Genomic DNA, 21,071 nt, shown 5'->3' with positions numbered 1-21,071 from the left:
CTTATAGGGTAAAAAATACCTGGCAACACTGCTCGGTACTCGTAGTCCTTACCTTCGGGAGTGCCTTAGGGGGCCTGATGTGCATCCCAGCAACCTGCACGGTGTTCGGCGCCAGTGGCCTCGGGTAGTCGAAGCTGAAGTGGTTGTTGACCAGCAGCAGGGACGCGTTGCGTTCCAGTTCCGCCAGGGGGGGCATACTGGGATCCCCGAAGTGCTCGCGCACCATCTCGTCCAGGGCTGGGAAGTAGACGAGGACTCGGTGCAGGTTGATCGCGAGCGAGAACAGGGCGTTGTAGGTCCTCTGGAAGAGGCTCATGCTGCTGCTGTAGGCCAAGCCGGCCTCGGGCAAGTACGCCAGCGGGTACGGGTTGCCCATCGGACGGTTGCTCCAGCTGCCGCCGCCGCCGAAGGTGCACGTGAGCACGGTCGGCGCCCGGTACTTGTGCGAGAAGGCGAGGAGGCAGTCGTGGAAGAAGCCCTCCATGATGAGCAGGTCGTACGTCCGCTGCCGGGAGTCTATGAGGTCGCGAACTCCCGGGTCGTCCATCAGCCGCCGGCACACGTCCGTGCCGATATCTGACACCACCGTCTGCTGCGTGAATGGCGAAAGCGAGCCGTACTCCAGGAAGTCAAACTCTGCCAGCAAGAGAAAAACACCGTTGCTGTACCGGCGTATGCCGGGTGGTTACAATTAAACTTTCATCTACATCTACGTCTAGATGACTACTCTGCAATTCACATTTAAGTGCTTGGCAGGAGGGTTCATCGAACCACAATCGTACTACCTCTCTACCATTCCACTCCCGAACAGCGCGCGGGAAAAACGAACACCTAAACCTAACTGTTCGATCTCTGATTTCTCTTAGTTTATTTTGATGATCATTCCTACCTATGTAGGTTGGACTCAACAAAATATTTTCGCATTCGGAAGAGAAAGTTGGTGACTGAAATTTCGTAAATAGATCTCGCCGCGACGAAAAACGTCTTTGCTTTAATGACTTCCATCCCAACTCGCGTATCATATCTGCCACACTCTCTCTCCCCTATTACGTGATAATACAAAACGAGCTGCCCTTTTTTGCACCCTTTCGATGTCCTCCATCAATCCCACCTGGTAAGGATCCCACACGGCGCAACAATATTCTAACAGAGGACGAACGAGTGTAGTGTAAGCAAGTCTCTTTAGCGGACTTATTGCATCTTCTAAGTATCCTGCCAATGAAACGCAACCTTTGGCTCGCCTTCCCCACAATATTATCTATGTGGTCTTTCCAACTGAAGTTGTTCGTAATTTTAACACCCAGATACTTAGTTGAATTGACAGCCCTGAGAATTGTACTATTTATCGAGTAATCGAATTCCAACAGATTTCTTGTGGAACTCATGTGGATCACCTCACACTTTTCGTTATTTAGCGTCAACTGCCACCTGCCACACCATACAGCAATCTTTTCTAAATCGCTTTGCAACTGATACTGGCCTTCGGATGACCTTACTAGACGGTAAATTACAGCATCATCTTCGAACAACCTAAGAGAACTGCTCAGATTGTCACCCAGGTCATTTATATAGATGAGGAACAGCAGTGGTCCCAGGACGCTTCCCTGGGGAACACCTGATATCACTTCAGTTTTACTCGATGATTTGCCGTCTATTACTACGAACTGCGACCTTCCTGACAGGAAATCACGAATCCAGTCGCACAACTGAGACGATACCCCATAGGCCCGCAGCTTGATTAGAAGTCGCTTGTGGGGAACGGTGTCAAAAGCTTTCCGGAAACCTAGAAATACGGAATCAACTTGACATCCCCTGTCGATAGCGGCCATTACTTGGTGCGAATAAAGAGCTAGCTGCGTTGCACAAGAACGATGTTTTCTGAAACCATGCTGATTACATATCAATAGATGGTTCCCTTCGAGGTGATTCATAATGTTTGAATACAGTACGAGGGCAGTTCAATAAGTAATGCAACACTTTTTTTTTCTGAAACAGGGGTTGTTTTATTCAGCATTGAAATACACCAGGTTATTCCCCAATCTTTTAGCTACACAACACTATTTTTCAACGTAATCTCCATTCAATGCTACGGCCTTACGCCACCTTGAAATGAGGGCCTGTATGCCTGCACGGTACCATTCCACTGGTCGATGTCGGAGCCAACGTCGTACTGCATCAATAACTTCTTCACCATCCGCGTAGTGCCTCCCACGGATTGCGTCCTTCATTGGGCCAAACATATGGAAATCCGACGGTGCGAGATCGGGGCTGTAGGGTGCATGAGGAAGAACAGTCCACTGAAGTTTTGTGAGCTCCTCTCGGGTGCGAAGACTTGTGTGAGGTCTTGCGTTGTCATGAAGAAGGAGAAGTTCGTTCAGATTTTTGTGCCTACGAACACGCTGAAGTCGTTTCTTCAATTTCTGAAGAGTAGCACAATACACTTCGGAGTTGATCGTTTGACCATGGGGAAGGACATCAAACAGAATAACCCCTTCAGCGTCCCAGAAGACTGTAACCATGACTTTACCGACTGAGGGTATGGCTTTAAACTTTTTCTTGGTAGGAGAGTCGGTGTGGCGCCACTCCATTGATTGCCATTTTGTTTCAGGTTGGAAGTGATGAACCCATGTTTCATCGCCTGTAACAATCTTTGACAAGAAATTGTCACCCTCAGCCACATGACGAGCAAGCAATTCCGCACAGATGGTTCTCCTTTGCTCATTATGGTGTTCGGTTAGACAACGAGGGACCCAGTGGGAACAAACCTTTGAATATCCCAACTGGTGAACAATTGTGACAGCAGTACCAACAGAGATTCAAGTTGAGCACTGAGTTGTTTGATGGTGATCCGTCGATCATCTCGAACGAGTGTGTTCGCACGCTCCGCCATTGCAGGAGTCACAGCTGTGCACGGCCGGCCCGCACGCGGGAGATCAGACAGTCTTGCTTGACCTTGCGGCGATGATGACACACGCTTTGCCCAACGACTCACCGTGCTTTTGTCCACTGCCAGATCACCGTAGACATTCTGCAAGCGCCTATGAATATCTGAGATGCCCTGGTTTTCCGCCAAAAGAAACTCGATCACTGCCCGTTGTTTGCAACGCACATCCGTTACAGACGCCATTTTAACAGCTCCGTACAGCGCTGCCACCTGTCGGAAGTCAATGAAACTATACGAGACGAAGCGGGAATGTTTGAAAATATTCCACAAGAAATTTCCGGTTTTTTCAACCAAAACTGGCCGAGAAAAAAAATGTGTTGCATTACTTATTGAACTGCCCTCGTATATGCTCCAAAACCCTACTCCAAACCGACGTCAATGATATAGGTCTGTAGTTCCATGGATTACTCCTACTACCCTTCTTAAACACTGGTGCGACCTGCGCAATTTTCCAATCTGTAGGTACAGATCTATCGGTGAGCGAGCGGTTGTATGATTGCTAAGTAGGGAGCTATTTTATCAGCGTAATCTGAGAGGAACCTAATCGGTATACAATCTGGACCTGAAGACTTGCCCGTATCAAGCGATTTGAGTTGCTTCGCAACCCCTAAGGTATCTACTTCTAAGAAACTCATGCTAGCAGCTTTCCCTATTTAAACCTTATAACATGGAAACCAACAACTGTATGAGGACCAAACTTGGCAGCATCAGTGTCCAGACTATGGGGTGCTTGATTTCCATGCATCGCAGCACCGACGTCCAGTTGCAACTATGGCCATCAGGTGCTGTGATCAGTCTCACACAGCTGTCAGTTTACCCATTCATTTTACGTGACTGCAATTACCAATGAAGATTTCTTTGCAATAACAATAAAGAAGGCTCAAGGTCAGAGAGAGGTGTAAGAAGACAGAGGGAGTGGGGTGAGTGGGAGGAAATGGTGATAGACAAACAAAGGGGCGAGGAGGTGATTCACAGAGAGAGGGATTAGAGGAGGAGGGATGGACAAACAGGGGGAGGACGAAAAGGGCAGAAAGAGAGGGAGGGGGCAAGGAATTTAGGCTGTATATCCAACAGTCATACATATTTAGCAATTCTGAAGGATTGTCGAGTTCGATACTAGAGGAATAAAAGGTGTTATATGCACATTAATTCTGAAATGCTTTATTTCCATACTAGAGTTCATTTTCAACCTCACATTAATCGAGGGAAACATAGAAACAGAATGTACCAGCATTACACGAAACGTTTCCTTACATTAAATGTTCTACAGACCCTCTAGTTACATTCGGTTAGAATGTACAGTAAGTCGTAATTGTTAGGTCCACCGCGAGTGTTCACTGCGCCACTGGACTGACGTAATTGTTCTACTAGCATCAAGCACGTAGCACCAGCTGTATAGTATCTCTCGTGGACTTGGTTTCCAGTACACTGCAATGAAAGTGTACTCAAATGCGGAATTGCAGATGCCCTTTTGAGTGCGGATTAACAGACGGTAATGGACGTGGCGCTCAACGGTTCTGCCGGGAGTGGTTTACGAAACGACTGTGTCGCTATACGAGGACGTTTGAAACGACTGATTGGCGTCGTAGGGAGCATGGGGCGGTTTAGTCTACTTCTCGTCATTGTGGGAGGCCTAGGACGGCGACACCTCATCTGGAGGAGGAAATTCTTCTTGAAGTTGACGACAGTCCTAGTGTCAGCGCGAGACAGTTGCTACAGGTACCATGTACAGCGTGCGCAGCCACTGCCGGCAGCTAAACTTTTCTTCACGGGTACACTTCTACGAATGGTTTATTCAACAATGTGCCAACCCTCACTTTAGTGTAAATGTGCTGTCAAGGATGACGCTTTATTTTCACGTGATCATGTAATCTGTGTGGCACACATTACTCGTTAAAGCCTATACTATGGTAAGTGAGCGGGGTTCACCTTACGACTGATTGGCGTCGTAGGGAGCATGGGGCGATTTAGTCTACTTCTCGCCATTGTGGGAGGCCTAGGATGGCGACACCTCATCTGGAGGAGGAAATTCTTCTTGAAGTTGACGACAATCCTAGTGTCAGCGCGAGACAGTTGCTACAGGTACCATGTACAGCGTGCGCAGCCACTGCCGGCAGCTAAACTTTTCTTCACGGGTACACTTCTACGAATGGTTTATTCAACAATGTGCCAACCCTCACTTTAGTGTAAATGTGCTGTCAAGGATGACGCTTTATTTTCACGTGATCATCTAATCTGTGTGGCACACATTACTCGTTAAAGCCTATACTATGGTAAGTGAGCGGGGTTCACCTTATGAGAAAGGATTTTCGTATAGATATCGACCGTGTGAACCTGAATGGTGGCAAATCAGACTTACATCCACTCTGTGATAACAATGATACGTCAAGTAAGTTCGAAATGCAATTACACGTCAGGATGGACCAAAAGCAACTCTGAAGATGCTACCAATTAGTTAATAATACGGTCGCCAGCCTAATTAGACATTAACTGAGTTTCTTCCCTGTACAAGTTGGTATATATTCATGCAAAACAACAAGTAGTAACACTGCATAATAAAGTAGAATTTTAGAACCAAAAATTCTATTGAACTGATAGTTTCACGTTCTGTACTGCTATGGAAAACCATGAATACATAACACAACACTATAATGTATACTACAAAACTTTATACTGTCTATTAATCTGATTAAAATCGGGCATAGGTTACCCAAGAAATAGCACTTTCGTGTCACACACACAATGTCAATTTTGATAAAGAGAAAACACTGATAAATTTTGACTTTTATATTGACTTTAACTTTTGCTGGTCAAACCAATTTAGAACACATCAGAATTCAAATGAATGAGGGGGGACCCTGAAACTGTTATGACCGCTGTATTTAAAAAAAAATGATGACTGAATTTATTATGCGTTCAAGATTTCCAATATATAAGTTACTACTCTTTTCATCTTATTTACTGCTCATTTAAATACCTTTATGTCTGTCTCGAAATAATAAACTTCATTACTATATCAATATTAAAGGTATCTTTCAACTTCGTTAGACCTTCGTTATTCATTTACTGGTTCATTAACAAAACATTTATTTAAACACCATTCTAACATAGCTAGTTCTGTAAATAATTATTATTAATTTTCTTTTTAGGACACTCGGATTGCACAACATTTGGAAAGGACCCTGTCTAGGTTAGTTATGAGGATAATTAAATCATGGGAAACTTCTAGTAAAATTTAGGTTATTATTGCACAGTTCACTCTCTGATCCACACGAATACAGTACTAAAAGTTTCAACCTGCTAGTATCGATGCGGCGGTTGGCGGGCGTCGAGATGGCGAGGCACAGAGCGCACATACAACCACAGCTATGGCTCTTGACGTATCGGCACTTTAATTCTTCTTAGCGTCGCAATACCTTTCCATTTAGTGCCTATGGAATTTTTCCATGCTGTGTGGGCGTTGGAACGGCATACTCGAGGCTCAGTGAAGCTATGTCTTCCAGGAGGGCCTCCTCGCTCCAGAAGGTGTTGCTCAAACCAGTGCCAAACCCCAACTACCACTGAGCCCGTTGTGCCGTGCAGTCCCCGAGCGCATTTTCCCGCGCTCGCCTGCCATCCACCTTTTACCGCTCCCTGACAGACCGGGTATTCACCCGAGGTTTTGCATTCTACATATCCTAACACATTGCCTACGTATGGACCAGACGCACAGTTACAATTTTAAACATCTTACAACAGTTTCAACATTTGATACATTTCAATTCTATTACAATATTGCTTGACATTTGACATAAACATTAATATTCACATTGAAACTTATTTACAATTTTCTTAACATAATGACATGAAACAAGAAAGAAATGAAATCAGAACATCAATTACACAAGTTTATCGAAAAATTAAAATAAAAAATTACTTATATGTACAATAGTACAGCGTCGTTGTTGTTACAATCAGACTGTAAACTTTCACAGTCAGCATGTATGGGCCTTCTAGAACGCTCACGAAATTGTGCAACAAGGTCATTAACAAAGATTTTTCGCTAACGTTCGGGTCAGCATTGTTGGTGACTGTTAGCGCCTCTTGTTCTTCCGCCCAAGCTATACGGGACAAACTTACGATGCTTTCTTAGGGAATACTGTACCTTTTCTATTGGAACATGTGCGACAAAACATGTACTTCATACACGAAGGAGCTCCTCTTCATCTCATCTTTAGGCTTCTAAACAGTAGATTAATTGACCTGTGGATGAATAGAGGTTGACCAGTCGCTATTTCTCCGCGCACTGCGGACATAAACCCAATACACTTTTATCTGCGAGTGCATTTGAAAGCGCCTCTGTACAGAACCCCAGTCGAAGATTAGCATAGCCTTCGTGCCCATAGTGTGGAAGGCCGTGAAAACAAATGCAGTTCTCCAGGTATACATCAGCGCATCAAGGACTCAATTCGACAGCAGGTTGAGGCATGTATCCTTGCTAACGGAGGGCAGTTTGAACATTTAATTTATGAAAATTGTTTCACACGGTGTTGATACGATCTTTTCCTGTATGTTTCCCGTTTGTTGGATGGTTTTAGGGAGGGGAGCAAACAGCGAGGTCATCTATCGGGTTTTGGGTGGATGAGGAAGGAAGTCGGCCATGCCATTTCAAAGCAACTATTCCGGAATTTGCCTGAAGCGATTTAGGGAAATCATGGAAAATGTAAATCAGGATGGGAGGACGCGCATTTGAGCCATCGTCCTGCAGAATGCGAGTCCGGTGTGCTATCACCTTCGCTATCTCGCTCGGTGGTGCTTCCCGTGATTAATGTGTTGAAGAGTTGTAGAACTGAGCCCTAACATGGAAATAAAGCGTTCCCAGAACGTTGTTCATACAACAATATTCACACAGCTCATTTCTACATCGAGTGGAACCAAAATGAAGGGGGGGGGGGGGGGCAGTGGGAATAGTGCAAGAGAAATCAGATGTTCTGTTACAATTATTGTCTTTTGAGAAAGTCTCTTATCAGTATCTTGAAAACCCAATCTGTACCCGGATACTGCCTGAAGTAGATATCGTCTCTGTGTCTCGTTGTATGTAATTAATTTATTATAATCTCCCATGCGCTTGACGTCCCTCTCTATGAGCCCAGTATTCACATAGCTCATTTCTACATCGAGTGGAACCAAAAGGGGGTGGGGATTAGTGCAAGAGAAATAATAAAAAAAAATTAAAATAATTCCAAATAAGAGCCAGGCTAATGTGTATGTTCCAACTAGCAATGGAGTGCCTAAGCAAATTTTAACCTAGTTATTCATAACCGTGACTTAATACCAGGGGACAGTTACTGTGGGGATAGGGAAGATCTCTTTTTTAATCGGTCTTCTGGGTGGTTTGAACCGATCCACGACGACTTCCTCTCATTGCTAGCGCCCCTATTTGTAATGGTGAGAGAAAGTGGTGTAACTGTTTAACGCCTGGACCAGTCTCAACCACACCTGGTACGTTCACGGTTTATTATGTAGGGAAAAATGCACTGTGGGTAAACAAGCACTATCCTTTTTAAGGATGGAATGGGACTGTGAAAAGGGTGATAATTCGAGGGCATTTAACTCCTAAGGGTGGGGATGTAAGGAGAAGTAGCACGAAGATGGTTCAAATGGCTCTGAGCACTATGCGACTTAACTTCTGAGGTCATCAGTCGCCTAGAACTTAGAACTAATTAAACCTAACTAACCTAGGGACATCACACACATCCATGCCCGAGGCAGGATTCGAACCTGCGACCGTAGCGGTCACGCGGTTCCAGACTGAAGCGCCTTTAACCGCACGGCCACACCGGCCGGCTTAGCACGAAGACCACGATACGAGAGCACTCATGCAATTTGATCCAAATTTAGTGCGCATACGACTTACTATCTGGGAAAGAAAACTGAGGATGTGTTAGATGACGATTAGTTCTCTTTAGAAAAGGTAAAGTGACCAGAGAGGCAGTTCTGACGTTACACTGGGTAATAGAAGCAAGACTTTAGAAAAATTGAGACTGATTGATAGAATCTGTCGATCTGGAACAAGCGTTCGGCATTGTAAAATGATACAAGAATGCCAGTGTGCACTCGGTGTGCTTGCCGGGGGGTCTCGTCCGTAATGTGGAGGAGGCCCTTCCGGCAGCTATTGAACGCACTGGGTGTGACCGGCTGCAGATAGTAGCACATGTCGGAACGAATGACGCCTGCCGCTTGGGTTCTGAGGCCATCCTTGGTTCCTTCCGGCGGCTGGCTGATTTGGTGAAGACAACCAGCATCGCACGCGGAGTGCAAGCTGAGCTTAATATCTGCAGCATAGTGCCCAGAGTCGATCGCGGTCCTCTGGTTTGGAGCCGTGTGGAGGGTCTAAACCAGAGGCTCAGACGACTCTGCGACTATAATGGTTGCAAATTCATCGACCTCCGTTATTGGGTGGAGAACTGTAGGGCCCCCCTAGACAGGTCAGGCGTGCACTACACACCGGAAGCAGCTACTAGGGTAGCAGAGTACGTGTGGCGTGCACACGGGGGTTTTTTAGGTTAGAGGGACCCCCCCCCCCCTGGGCGAAACGATAAAATACCTGACGGCTTACCAGAGAGGACATTATCATCGTTGATAAAGAACGTCCGTCCTCAGAGACCAAAAACAGGAAAAGTTAACGTAATATTGGTAAACTGCAGGAGTATCCAGGGCAAGGTTCCTGAATTAGTATCTCTTATTGAAGGAAATAGTGCGCATATAGTATTAGGAACGGAAAGTTGGTTAAAACCGGAAGTGAACAGTAACGAAATCCTAGACACAGAATGGAATATATACCGCAAGGATAGGATAAACGCCAATGGTGGAGGAGTATTTATAGCAGTAAAGAATTCAATAATATCCAGTGAAGTTATTAGCGAATGCGAATGTGAAATAATCTGGGTTAAGCTAAGTATCAAAGGTGGGTCAGATATGATAGTCGGATGCTTCTATAGACCACCTGCATCAGCAACCGTAGTAGTTGAGCGCCTCAGAGAGAACCTGCAGAACGTCGTGAAGAAGTTTCGTGATCATACTATTGTAATAGGGGTAGACTTCAATCTACCAGGTATCGAATGGGATAGTCACACAATCAGAACTGGAGCCAGGGACAGAGACTCTTGTGACATTATCCTGACTGCCTTGTCCGAGAATTACTTCGAGCAGATAGTTAGAGAACCAACTCGTGAAGCTAACGTTTTAGACCTCATAGCAACAAATAGACCGGAACTTTTCGACTCCGTGAATGTAGAAGAGGGTATCAGTGATCATAAGTCAGTGGTTGCATCAATGACTACAAGTGTAATAAGAAATGCCAAGAAAGGAAGGAAAATATATTTGCTTAACAAGAGTGATAGGGCACAAATCGCAGAATATCTGAGTGACCACCATCAAACGTTCATTTCTGAGGAAGAGGATGTGGAACAAAAATGGAAAAAATTCAGAAACATCGTCCAGTACGCCTTAGATAAGTTCGTACCGACTAAGGTCCAAAGCGAGGGGAAAGATCCACCGTGGTATAACAATCATGTACGAAAGGTACTACGGAAACAAAGAAAGCTTCATCATAGGTTTAAGAGTAGTCGAATCATAGCTGATAAGGAAAAGCTGAACGAAGCGAAAAAGAGCGTAAAGAGAGCAATGAGAGAAGCATTCAACGAATTCGAACATAAAACATTGGCAAACAATCTAAACAAGAACCCTAAAAAGTTTTGGTCATATGTAAAATCGGTAAGCGGATCTAAATCCCCTATTCAGTCACTCGTTGACCACGATGGCACCGAAACAGAGGACGACCGAAGAAAGGCAGAAATACTGAATTCAGTGTTCCGAAACTGTTTCACTGCGGAAAATCGTAACACGGTCCCTGACTTCAGCCGTCGCACGGACGCCAAAATGGAAAATATTGAAATAAACGATATCGGAATTGAAAAACAACTGCTATCACTTAGTAGCGGAAAAGCATCCGGACCAGACGAGATACCCTTAAGATTCTACAGTGATTATGCTAAAGAACTTGCCCCCTTTCTATCAGCAATTTATCGTAGATCGCTGGAAGAACGTAAAGTACCTAGCGACTGGAAGAAAGCGCAGGTCGTTCCCATTTTCAAGAAGGGTCATAAATCAGATGCGAATAATTATAGGCCTATTTCGCTTACGTCAATCTGTTGTAGAATAATGGAACATGTTTTGTGTTCTCGTATTATGACGTTCTTAGATAATACAAATCTCCTTCATCATAACCAACACGGATTCCGCAAACAGAGATCATGTGAAACTCAGCTCGCGCTATTTGCCCAAGAAATTCACAGTGCCGTAGACACTGGCGAGCAGATTGATGCCGTATTCCTGGACTTCAGGAAGGCATTTGATACGGTTCCGCACTTACGTTTAGTGAAAAAAATACGAGCTTACGGAATATCGGACCAGGTTTGTGATTGGATTCAGGATTTCCTAGAAGAAAAAACACAACATGTCATTCTTAACGGTTCAAAATCTGCAGATGTAGAGGTAATTTCGGGAGTACCGCAAGGAAGCGTGATAGGACCTTTATTGTTTACAATATACATAAATGACTTAGTTGACAACATCGGTAGCTCCGTGAGGCTATTTGCAGATGACACGGTTGTCTACAAGAAAGTAGCAACATCAGAAGACTCGTACGTACTCCAGGAAGACCTGCAGAGGATTAATGCATGGTGCGACAGCTGGCAGCTTTCCCTAAACGTAGATAAATGTAATATAATGCGCATACATAGGGGCAGAAATCCATTCCAGTACGATTATGCCATAGGTGGTAAATCATTGGAAGCGGTAACGACCGTAAAATACTTAGGAGTTACTATCCGGAGCGATCTGAAGTGGAATGATCACATAAAACAAATAGTGGGAAAAGCAGGCGCCAGGTTGAGATTCATAGGAAGAATTCTAAGAAAATGTGACTCATCAACGAAAGAAGTAGCTTACAAAACGCTTGTTCGTCCGATTCTTGAGTATTGCTCATCAGTATGGGACCCTTACCAGGTTGGATTAATAGAAGAGATAGACATGATCCAGCGAAAAGCAGCGCGATTCGTCATGGGGACATTTAGTCAGCGCGAGAGCGTTACGGAGATGCTGAACAAGCTCCAGTGGCGGACACTTCAAGAAAGGCGTTACGCAATACGGAGAGGTTTATTATCGAAATTACGAGAGAGCACATTCCGGGAAGAGATGGGCAACATATTACTACCGCCCACATATATCTCGCGTAATGATCACAACGAAAAGATCCGAGAAATTAGAGCAAATACGGAGACTTACAAGCAGTCGTTCTTCCCACGCACAATTCGTGAATGGAACAGGGAAGGGGGGATCAGATAGTGGTACAATAAGTACCCTCCGCCACACACCGTAAGGTGGCTCGCGGAGTATAGATGTAGATGTAGATGTAGATGTAGAAGACGTTCGAAATTCATAGGAATTTAAGCTATAGCGAAAGATGGGTAACGTACAATATCAAACATAGGTCTTAATTTGAAAAGGAAAGTTCAGAGAATGCACCTCTGGAGCAAAGCATCGCATGGAAGTTAAACACGGAGTCTGAGAAAACCGGAAAAGAAGAGAAACGAGGTGCTCGAGATGTGGTGCTACAGAAGACTGTTGAAAATTAGATGGACTGATAAGGAACGAGGAAGTTCTCCGCAGAATCGGCGAGGAAAGGAATATGTGGAAAACACTGAAAGGAGAAGGGATAAGATGACAGTACATCTTTTAAGAAATCAGGAAACAGCTTCTGTAATACTAGAGGGTGTTGTAGAAGGTATATACTGTAGATATATATACATTCAGTAAATAATCGAGGACGTAGGTTACAAATGCTACTCTGAGATGAGAGGTTGGCAGCACATGAGAGGAATTCGTGGCGGGCCGCATCAAGCCAGTCTGAAAACTGATGACTTATTAAAAAAATGGAAATGTTGACACCTTGCAGTGCCGTCGAGCTCTTGAGGGTGACGTCTAAGGGCGCCCCGTTTTCTTGCACCATTACAGAGGATTGTAAAAAAAATCAAACATCTAGAGCCGTCCTTGCGATGTCATTTACTGTGTACCCACCACTTTCTGAGCTTCAGTGCTGAAGGGGTTATCACGATCCATTATACGATGCATCAGTGGCCAATATAACTGGTTTACGCAACTGTAAATGTGATGTCGTCTTACCAACCTGGGTTGATAGTCGGGGAGACATCACAGATGCAGTCAGTTTGCGCAAACCACTTATATTGGCCGCTGGTGCATCGTATATGTGGATCGTGATAACCTCTTCAGCATCAACTAAGGCCTGGAGGTGGTGCACTGAAATGTCGAATCTGGTAGCTACACAATAAAGAAGGTCATAAGGACGGCTGTAGGTGTTTCGTTTCCTTACAATAGTGAACGACCGTAGTCCCCCCCTAGACTTCCAGTCAAAAGGATACATACAAAAAAAAAATTACAAAGTAAGATTGTACACACTTTTGAGTGAAATTTCAAACTTCTACATCGCAATGGAATCATCTTCACCACATTTCATTTTCTCGCAGTCAATGGCCATAGTCTCACCAGACTTTCAGTCAAAAGGATGGATGTGCAAAAAATTTACAGAGGAGCGTTGTAGACACCTCTGATCCACACTTCAAACTGTTGTTTCACAATGGAAGACAATTAGAGGTTTTCTAAAACTGATCCTTGAATTCTGTTGCGCAGTGTAGATTCATACACCAGTAAAATGCTGTATGTCTGGGTATAACTAGTATTGCACAGTGGGTTCGGCAACTGAGTCGGTAGACACTTGACTGCTATTCTGGAGGTCAGGGGTTCAATTCCATTTGAGGGCTATATTTTCTGGCAACGAATTTTTACCGCGAAAAGTGGCATGTTGCACTAGGGCGGGGAGTCTACGTTAAACTGGGTAAGCCAGTTCTAAGGTTGGTTTGTGTCTCCTATTAACCCTATTTGATATGGATCCCTTTGCTTAAGAAATATTCGAAGATAAGACACATGAGTGTTTTTAAGCAGTCTCCTTTGAAGGAGAACCTGTAACACCACAGCTCTTATGCTGTATGGATTTATTTATTTATTTATTTTTTTTGCTTTATTTAATGTTACATTGTTGATCGTCTGTAAATGTGTTTGAATCGATAACATAAAATTGTGTACTCTTTTCTTTGTTAAAACTTTGATGTCGTGGTTTGTTTCAATGCAAAGTAGTGTATCTGTAATTTAAAATCTTTGTCCCTAAATGTTTACATACAAAGACTGCCAAACCAATAACGGGCAGAATGAACAACATGGACTGCTAGTGCTGAGGCAAGCAGTGAAGTAAGTTAGGTTTGTTGGTCAATGTGTTATGAACTGACTATTCTCATTGAAGTCAGTGAAAAGTTATAATAAAATAAATATGCATTCTTATTTAAATGGATGTAAATGTTTTTGATACTAGGTTTTTTGAAATAACTTTAAGTTTTGGACTGCCTTATTTTAAAACACAGCAGTGATGATCAAAGATAGGCTCTGAATATGTTAGTGTGTTTATGTGCAACAAACATTTTGGACTGCTATTAATGAAGAGCAGCTTTAAAGTTAATTATTTAGAAAAAACCTTGCAAAGTTACTTTAGTATTTAAAGAGTCGGTTGGAAAAGGTTCTCATAGCTGTTTGTGTAAATATTTGTGCATATGTGGATACAAACTGATATTTTCAATATTTCATTAATTGCTGAACCTTGTAAAATGTACTGTGATCATGACTATACTTGTGTGTCTGAAACTTACATTCCTTGAAAAATATTGAAAGACAAATTTCTGCTTTGTTGAGTTAGAATGTTCTGTGTTGTTGTATATGTGTATTTTCTTTATTTTATTTAAAGGCTTTACCTATTATACTAATATGTAGATTAGTTTGTGTACTGTTTGTCAATTATTTGAACTGTGTGTGTATGAAATGAACATGCTTAAAGATATCTAGTGTAATGATGAAAATTAGTTTCCTTAAACCAGTGTGAATATGAAAATTTCTGTAAATGTCTTATTTTGAAAATCTTTTTGGAAGAAATGTATGCAATTTCTTAGTGTATATACTGTATGTTTGTAATGTGTGTTTTTTTTCTCCCAACTGAAGTTGGATGGAATAATTTTTTTTTTTTTTTTGCAGCCAGCACCACTTAGGTGTCATAGATGTTTCCTTGAAGTATCCCTGACGGGAAACTTCAACGAAACATGGGGCATGTGTAACACCACAGCTCTTATGCTGTATGGATTTATTTTGTTTTTTTTGCTTTATTTAATGTTACATTGTTGATCGTCTGTAAATGTGTCTGGATCGATAACATAAAATTGTGTACTCTTTTCTTTGTTAAAACTTTGATGTCGTGGTTTGTTTCAATGCAAAGTAGTGTATCTGTAATTTAAAATCTTTGTCCCATTTGGAGGGAACAAAACTTACTGTATATGATTGTAATTTTGTGTGAATAATTTTTTGTAGAGATGTCAATATGTGTAAATGTTTTGTTTTATTTAATGTATTTGGTTGTTGTTATGTAAATTGCTGATCCTCACTTAGGGCTCTTAGTTATTCTGTATGTAAAAGGTGCAGTGGTTCCCCTCGGGAACGGAACTGTGTAGCGCGCGCAAATTGTGGTTGGCCTAGGTGGAAAAGGTGGAACAAGCTACGAGTCGGGGACAAGCTACGAGTCGGGGACCAGCCAGCAGTCGGGGGCGAGCCAGGAGTCGGAGACGAGCTACGAGTCCGTGCACTGCCGAGTAACAGATGCATATTGTGATGGTTCCGAGAGAGGCTTTTCCTGCCGCTTTCAAATGCCTCGGATGGATGGATAAATAGCTGGAACTATTCTGGAGTTTGTATCTATCATCGCCACCAAGAAATGACAGAGTCCAACAATTCTACCTACAATTCCACCTACCAACATGCAGATGCCACTACATTGCGCAATCATTGCTACGTAATACTATAATGATGTACAGTGAAGGATCAGCTTAATGGACGTGCTAATGTGCTGAAATATAAGGTAATTTGTATCTGAATTTATGTACCTACCTTGATTTTTCTCCTCATCATAACACCTCTCAGGTTCCTCTCCGTTTGAGCTAAAGTGATATCCGAGTGTCCTTACTAAAAGAAATTAAAGCCTAGAGTTTTGCTAATTAATGCCTCTTGAACTTAGTAAAAAGAAAGTTAAAGCTAATGTGGCAATAGAGTGAGTTAAAGTAAATGTTATTTGCTCAAAATAATTTTCCTGTTAAAACTGCTATTTAAAGTGCTGTTGCTAACTTCAAAATTAAAAGTTCTCAAGACTGAGGCTTATAAAGTAAATGATCACATGGTTGTCTGTAGTAAATTCAAAAAGGTGAGTCAGTTTCTTGCAATTTTGTCAACATTGTGTTTCGCTGTAGTAAAAGTGGGAAACTGCAATAGTAGAAAACTATATGTTCATGATTGCTAAGTGTTTGTCTCTCTTGTGTATTAGAAGTGCATATTAATAGTAATGTTATAAAGACCATTCACTTTGTGTAAGCCCTGAAAGTAATAGTGTGTTTCGGTATATGTTATAATTTTGCAAAAAGTTTGTGCTGCTCTAACTGTTAGCTTCAATCTTAAAACATATGTGTGTGTCAGAGTTTATTGCACTCGCGTGTGGCTAAGTCTAGGTTGTGTTTGTCCATTATAGTTACTTATATCTACTTTCTTAAACAAGAACGTTAATCTTTCTCTTGCCTAATTAGGCTGGCGACCGTTCTCTTTATCAATTGAACAGTACAGATAGGCAAAATTTTGTTTGTTACTGTTCAAACATTTACGTAATTCTGACTTTCATTCCGATAAGCCATTCCCGTTAGGTACAACACGGTTAACCTAGCAAAATTCCTCTCAGAGGGTAACACCGTTCTGTTACTTTATACCATTATTAACTTAACATAATAATTCTGTTTGCAAACTGCCTCCAGTTTCGAGGTTATCGTACAGTATTAGCAGACAGGAGTGTTATAAACCTCTTTGATTGATCTTGGAGCCTTCTTCAATTCGGGTCTTACATTGTTTTCAATGACTGGACTCTCTGTTCTGAAAGTCTCGGTCGCCATAGTAATCAGATGTTACTGGCAATTTTCCGAAGTGTTTTACAAATCTCATTTGCATACGCAACCTGGGTACGTCAATTATTTCACAGATATTTACTCTATCATACACCAAAAAAATATCACGCTTCAAAACAAAAGCGTCACAGAATCTTGTACAACAAACGACGCTCTCGTGACAATGAGAAGTTTTGTTGATCCATTTAATACGCGACTATTGGGTTTGAAAACTTGCAAAACTTTTTTAACTGTTCGCTAAAAATCCATTTTGAATGTTACGAATCCAAACGGACACAGTACTGTGAGCAAACTGTAACGACTGCAGACATATCTACACACATCAAAAAAGGTTTTGCATCATCTCGGTTGCGAGAGTTCCGGAACCTGTACAGAAAATTGGAATAGAGATCAATATAAACAACATTTCTGCCCATTTTATTGCTCATGAAACCCAAGCATTGCACTGGTACCTCCATACAGCGAGACCCTCAGAGGTGGTGGTCCAGATTGCTGTACACACCGGTATTTCTAATACCCAGTAGCACGTCCTCTTGCGTTGATGCATGCCTGTATTCGTCGTTGCATACTATCCACAAGTTCATCAAGGTACTGTTAGTCCAGATTGTCCCACTACTCAACTGCGATTCGGCGTAGATCCCTCAGAGTGGTTGTTGGGTCACAGCTCTTTTCAATCCCAGGCATGCTCGACAGGATTTATGTCTGGAGAAGATGCTGGCCACTCTAGTCCAGCGATGTCGTTATCCTAAAGGAAGGTGTGCACGGTGGTGGCGCAAATTGTCGTCCATGAAGACGAATGCCTCGCCAATATGCTGAAGATATCGTTGCACTATCGGTCGGAGGATGGCACTCTCTCATAGCATAGCCGTTGCGGCGCCTTCCATGACGACCAGCGGCGTACGTCGGCCCCACATAATCTCACCCCGAAACAGCAGGGAAACTGCACCTTGTTGCACTCGCTGGACAGTGTGTCTAAAGCGTTCAGCCTGACCGGGTTGCCTCCAAACACGTCTCCGACGATTGTCTGGTTGAAGGCATACGCGACATCCATCGGTGAAGAGAAGGTGATGCTAATTGAGCGGTCCATTCCGCATGTTGGGCCCATCTGTACCGCGGTGGATGGTGTCGTGGTTGCAAAGATGGACCTCGCCATGGACGTCGGGAGAGAAGTTGCGCATCATGCGGCCTTTTACGCACAGTCTGAGTCATAACACGACGTGCTGTGGCTGCGCCAAAAGCGTTATTCAACATGGTGGCGTTGCTGCCAGGGTTTCTCCGAGCCATAGTCCATAGGTAGCGGTCATCCACTGCAGTGATAGCCCTTGGGTGGCCTGAGCGAGGCATGTCATCGACAGTTCCTCTCTGTGTCTCCTCCACGTCCGAACAACATCGTTTTGGTTCACTCCGAGATGCCCGGACACTTCCCTTGTTGAGAGCCCTTCTTAGCACAAAGTAACAATGTGGACGTGATACACTCCTGGAAATGGAAAAAAGAACACATTGACACCGGTGTGTCAGACCCACCATACTTGCTCCGGACACTGCGAGAGGGCTGTACAAGCAATGATCACACGCACGGCACAGCGGACACACCAGGAACCGCGGTGTTGGCCGTCGAATGGCGCTAGCTGCGCAGCATTTGTGCACCGCCGCCGTCAGTGTCAGCCAGTTTGCCGTGGCATACGGAGCTCCATCGCAGTCTTTAACACTGGTAGCATGCCGCGACAGCGTGGACGTGAACCGTATGTGCAGTTGACGGACTTTGAGCGAGGGCGTATGGTGGGCATGCGGGAGGCCGGGTGGACGTACCGCCGAATTGTTCAACACGTGGGGCGTGAGGTCTCCACAGTACATCGATGTTGTCGCCAGTGGTCGGCGGAAGGTGCACGTGCCCGTCGACCTGGGACCGGACCGCAGCGACGCACGGATGCACGCCAAGACCGTAGGATCCTACGCAGTGCCGTAGGGGACCGCACCGCCACTTCCCAGCAAATTAGGGACACTGTTGCTCCTGGGGTATCGGCGTGGACCATTCGCAACCGTCTCCATGAAGCTGGGCTACGGTCCCGCACACCGTTAGGCCGTCTTCCGCTCACGCCCCAACATCGTGCAGCCCGCCTCCAGTGGTGTCGCGACAGGCGTGAATGGAGGGACGAATGGAGACGTGTCGTCTTCAGCGATGAGAGTCGCTTCTGCCTTGGTGCCAATGATGGTCGTATGCGTGTTTGGCGCCGTGCAGGTGAGCGCCACAATCAGGACTGCATACGACCGAGGCACACAGGGCCAACACCCGGCATCATGGTGTGGGAGCGATCTCCTACACTGGCCGTACACCACTGGTGATCGTCGAGGGGACACTGAATAGTGCACGGTACATCCAAACCGTCATCGAACCCACCGTTCTACCATTCCTAGACCGGCAAGGGAACTTGCTGTTCCAACAGGACAATGCACGTCCGCATGTATCCCGTGCCACCCAACGTGCTCTAGAAGGTGTAAGTCAAGTACCCTGACCAGCAAGATCTCCGGATCTGTCCCCCATTGAGCATGTTTGGGACTGGATGAAGCGTCGTCTCACGCGGTCTGCACGTCCAGCACGAACGCTGGTCCAACTGAGGCGCCAGGTGGAAATGGCATGGCAAGCCGTTCCACAGGACTACATCCAGCATCTCTACGATCGTTTCCATGGGAGAATAGCAGCCTGCATTGCTGCGAAAGGTGGATATACACTGTACTAATGCCGACATTGTGCATGCTCTGTTGCCTGTGTCTATGTGCCTGTGGTTCTGTCAGTGTGATCATGTGATGTATCTGACCCCAGGGATGTGCCAATAAAGTTTCCCCTTCCTGGGACAATGAATTCACGGTGTTCTTATTTCAATTTCCAGGAGTGTAGAACTGCCGTATTAACTGTCTAGGCATGGTTGAGCTGTGTACCTCCTTCCCGATGGAATGACTGGAAATGATGGGCTGTCGGATCCCCTCTGTCTAATAAGAGCTGCTCATGCACGGTTGTTTAGATCTTTAGGCGGGTTTAATGACATCTGTGAACAGTCGAAGGAATTGTGTGATACAATAGCCACAGTCAACGTCTATCTTCAGGAGTTCTGGGAACCGGGGTGATGCAAAACTTTTTTTGGTGTGTGTAAAAGCTCGAAATAAACGACCAAGCTGTCTTTCTTATGGAGTCAAGAACGTTAGCGATTCAGCAGAATCAATTTCGGGCAGCCCCGAACGGCACATGAAGGAAGATGGAACTCACTGCCACCCTCTACGAATGGGGCGTGGGTCCGGATGACTTCCCAGGGATCGCCCGGCTGGTGGAATGGCGTCATCACGGTGAGGTTGTGGCCCCTACGGGCGAGCTCGACCAGCAGCTCCCGGTGCATGATCCAGTGGCTGCGGCCCTCCCAGGGCAACGCGGCCAGGATGTTGGCGCCACGGACTGCGTGCAGGCAGCACCACATCACCGACATCAGCGCCGCCACCTGCAACACCGTCACATCCTCACTGAGGCCTCTGTCGCAGCCCGTCACTCGTTGTCTATGGGTCACTTATAAAGCAGTGGGAGTGCAGTAGAGGCTTATTCACAAGTTTCTTCAGGGTTTCAGGGACTGACCACCCAAAGACTACCAGATGCACAGGAAACAGACATGTATGAGTGGCTAGAGGATGCTCCAGAGTTTTAAAGTCACATTACAGGTGCTCTGTATTCATGCTGTTTGCGAAGTGGCGACTGCTAGCTGCTCTTCCAAATTAAGTGGCAGCTCAGGCAGTAACACAGAGTCTTTGACATAAGCCCACACGAAGAAATCACATGGCGTTAAACCAGGTGACTACGGGGGCCACAGAAGAAGACGAGAGTCAGGATGCAAAAGACGTCCAATTTGACGCTGAGGCAGTTAGGGGCTGTGATCACGAACCTATGAAGGAATTGGTGACGGAGTACTGTATTGCTGCAAAATGAAGTCTAC

At 44.6% G+C, this 21,071-nt stretch overlaps 1 protein-coding gene across 1 annotated transcript in view; it reads right to left on the bottom strand.

Annotated features, from left to right (window-relative positions):
• LOC126101598 (UDP-glucosyltransferase 2-like) overlaps positions 1 to 20,572 on the bottom strand; it is an 82,211-nt gene extending 61,639 nt beyond the window's left edge. Inside the window, exons 1-2 of the mRNA XM_049912276.1 lie at positions 20,360 to 20,572; positions 53 to 636 (exon numbers count right to left, since the gene is read on the bottom strand). Coding sequence (XP_049768233.1) covers positions 53 to 636; positions 20,360 to 20,564 — 789 coding nt within the window. The 5' untranslated portion in view covers positions 20,565 to 20,572. The remainder of the gene's footprint in view (positions 1 to 52; positions 637 to 20,359) is intronic.
• Positions 20,573 to 21,071: the final 499 nt, after the last annotated feature.

Source organism: Schistocerca cancellata, chromosome 9 (assembly GCF_023864275.1).
Source record: "Schistocerca cancellata isolate TAMUIC-IGC-003103 chromosome 9, iqSchCanc2.1, whole genome shotgun sequence".
NCBI classification, from domain to species: domain Eukaryota; kingdom Metazoa; phylum Arthropoda; class Insecta; order Orthoptera; family Acrididae; genus Schistocerca; species Schistocerca cancellata.
Note: the sequence above shows the minus strand (reverse complement) of the source record. Positions and strands in the feature narration are given on the sequence as shown.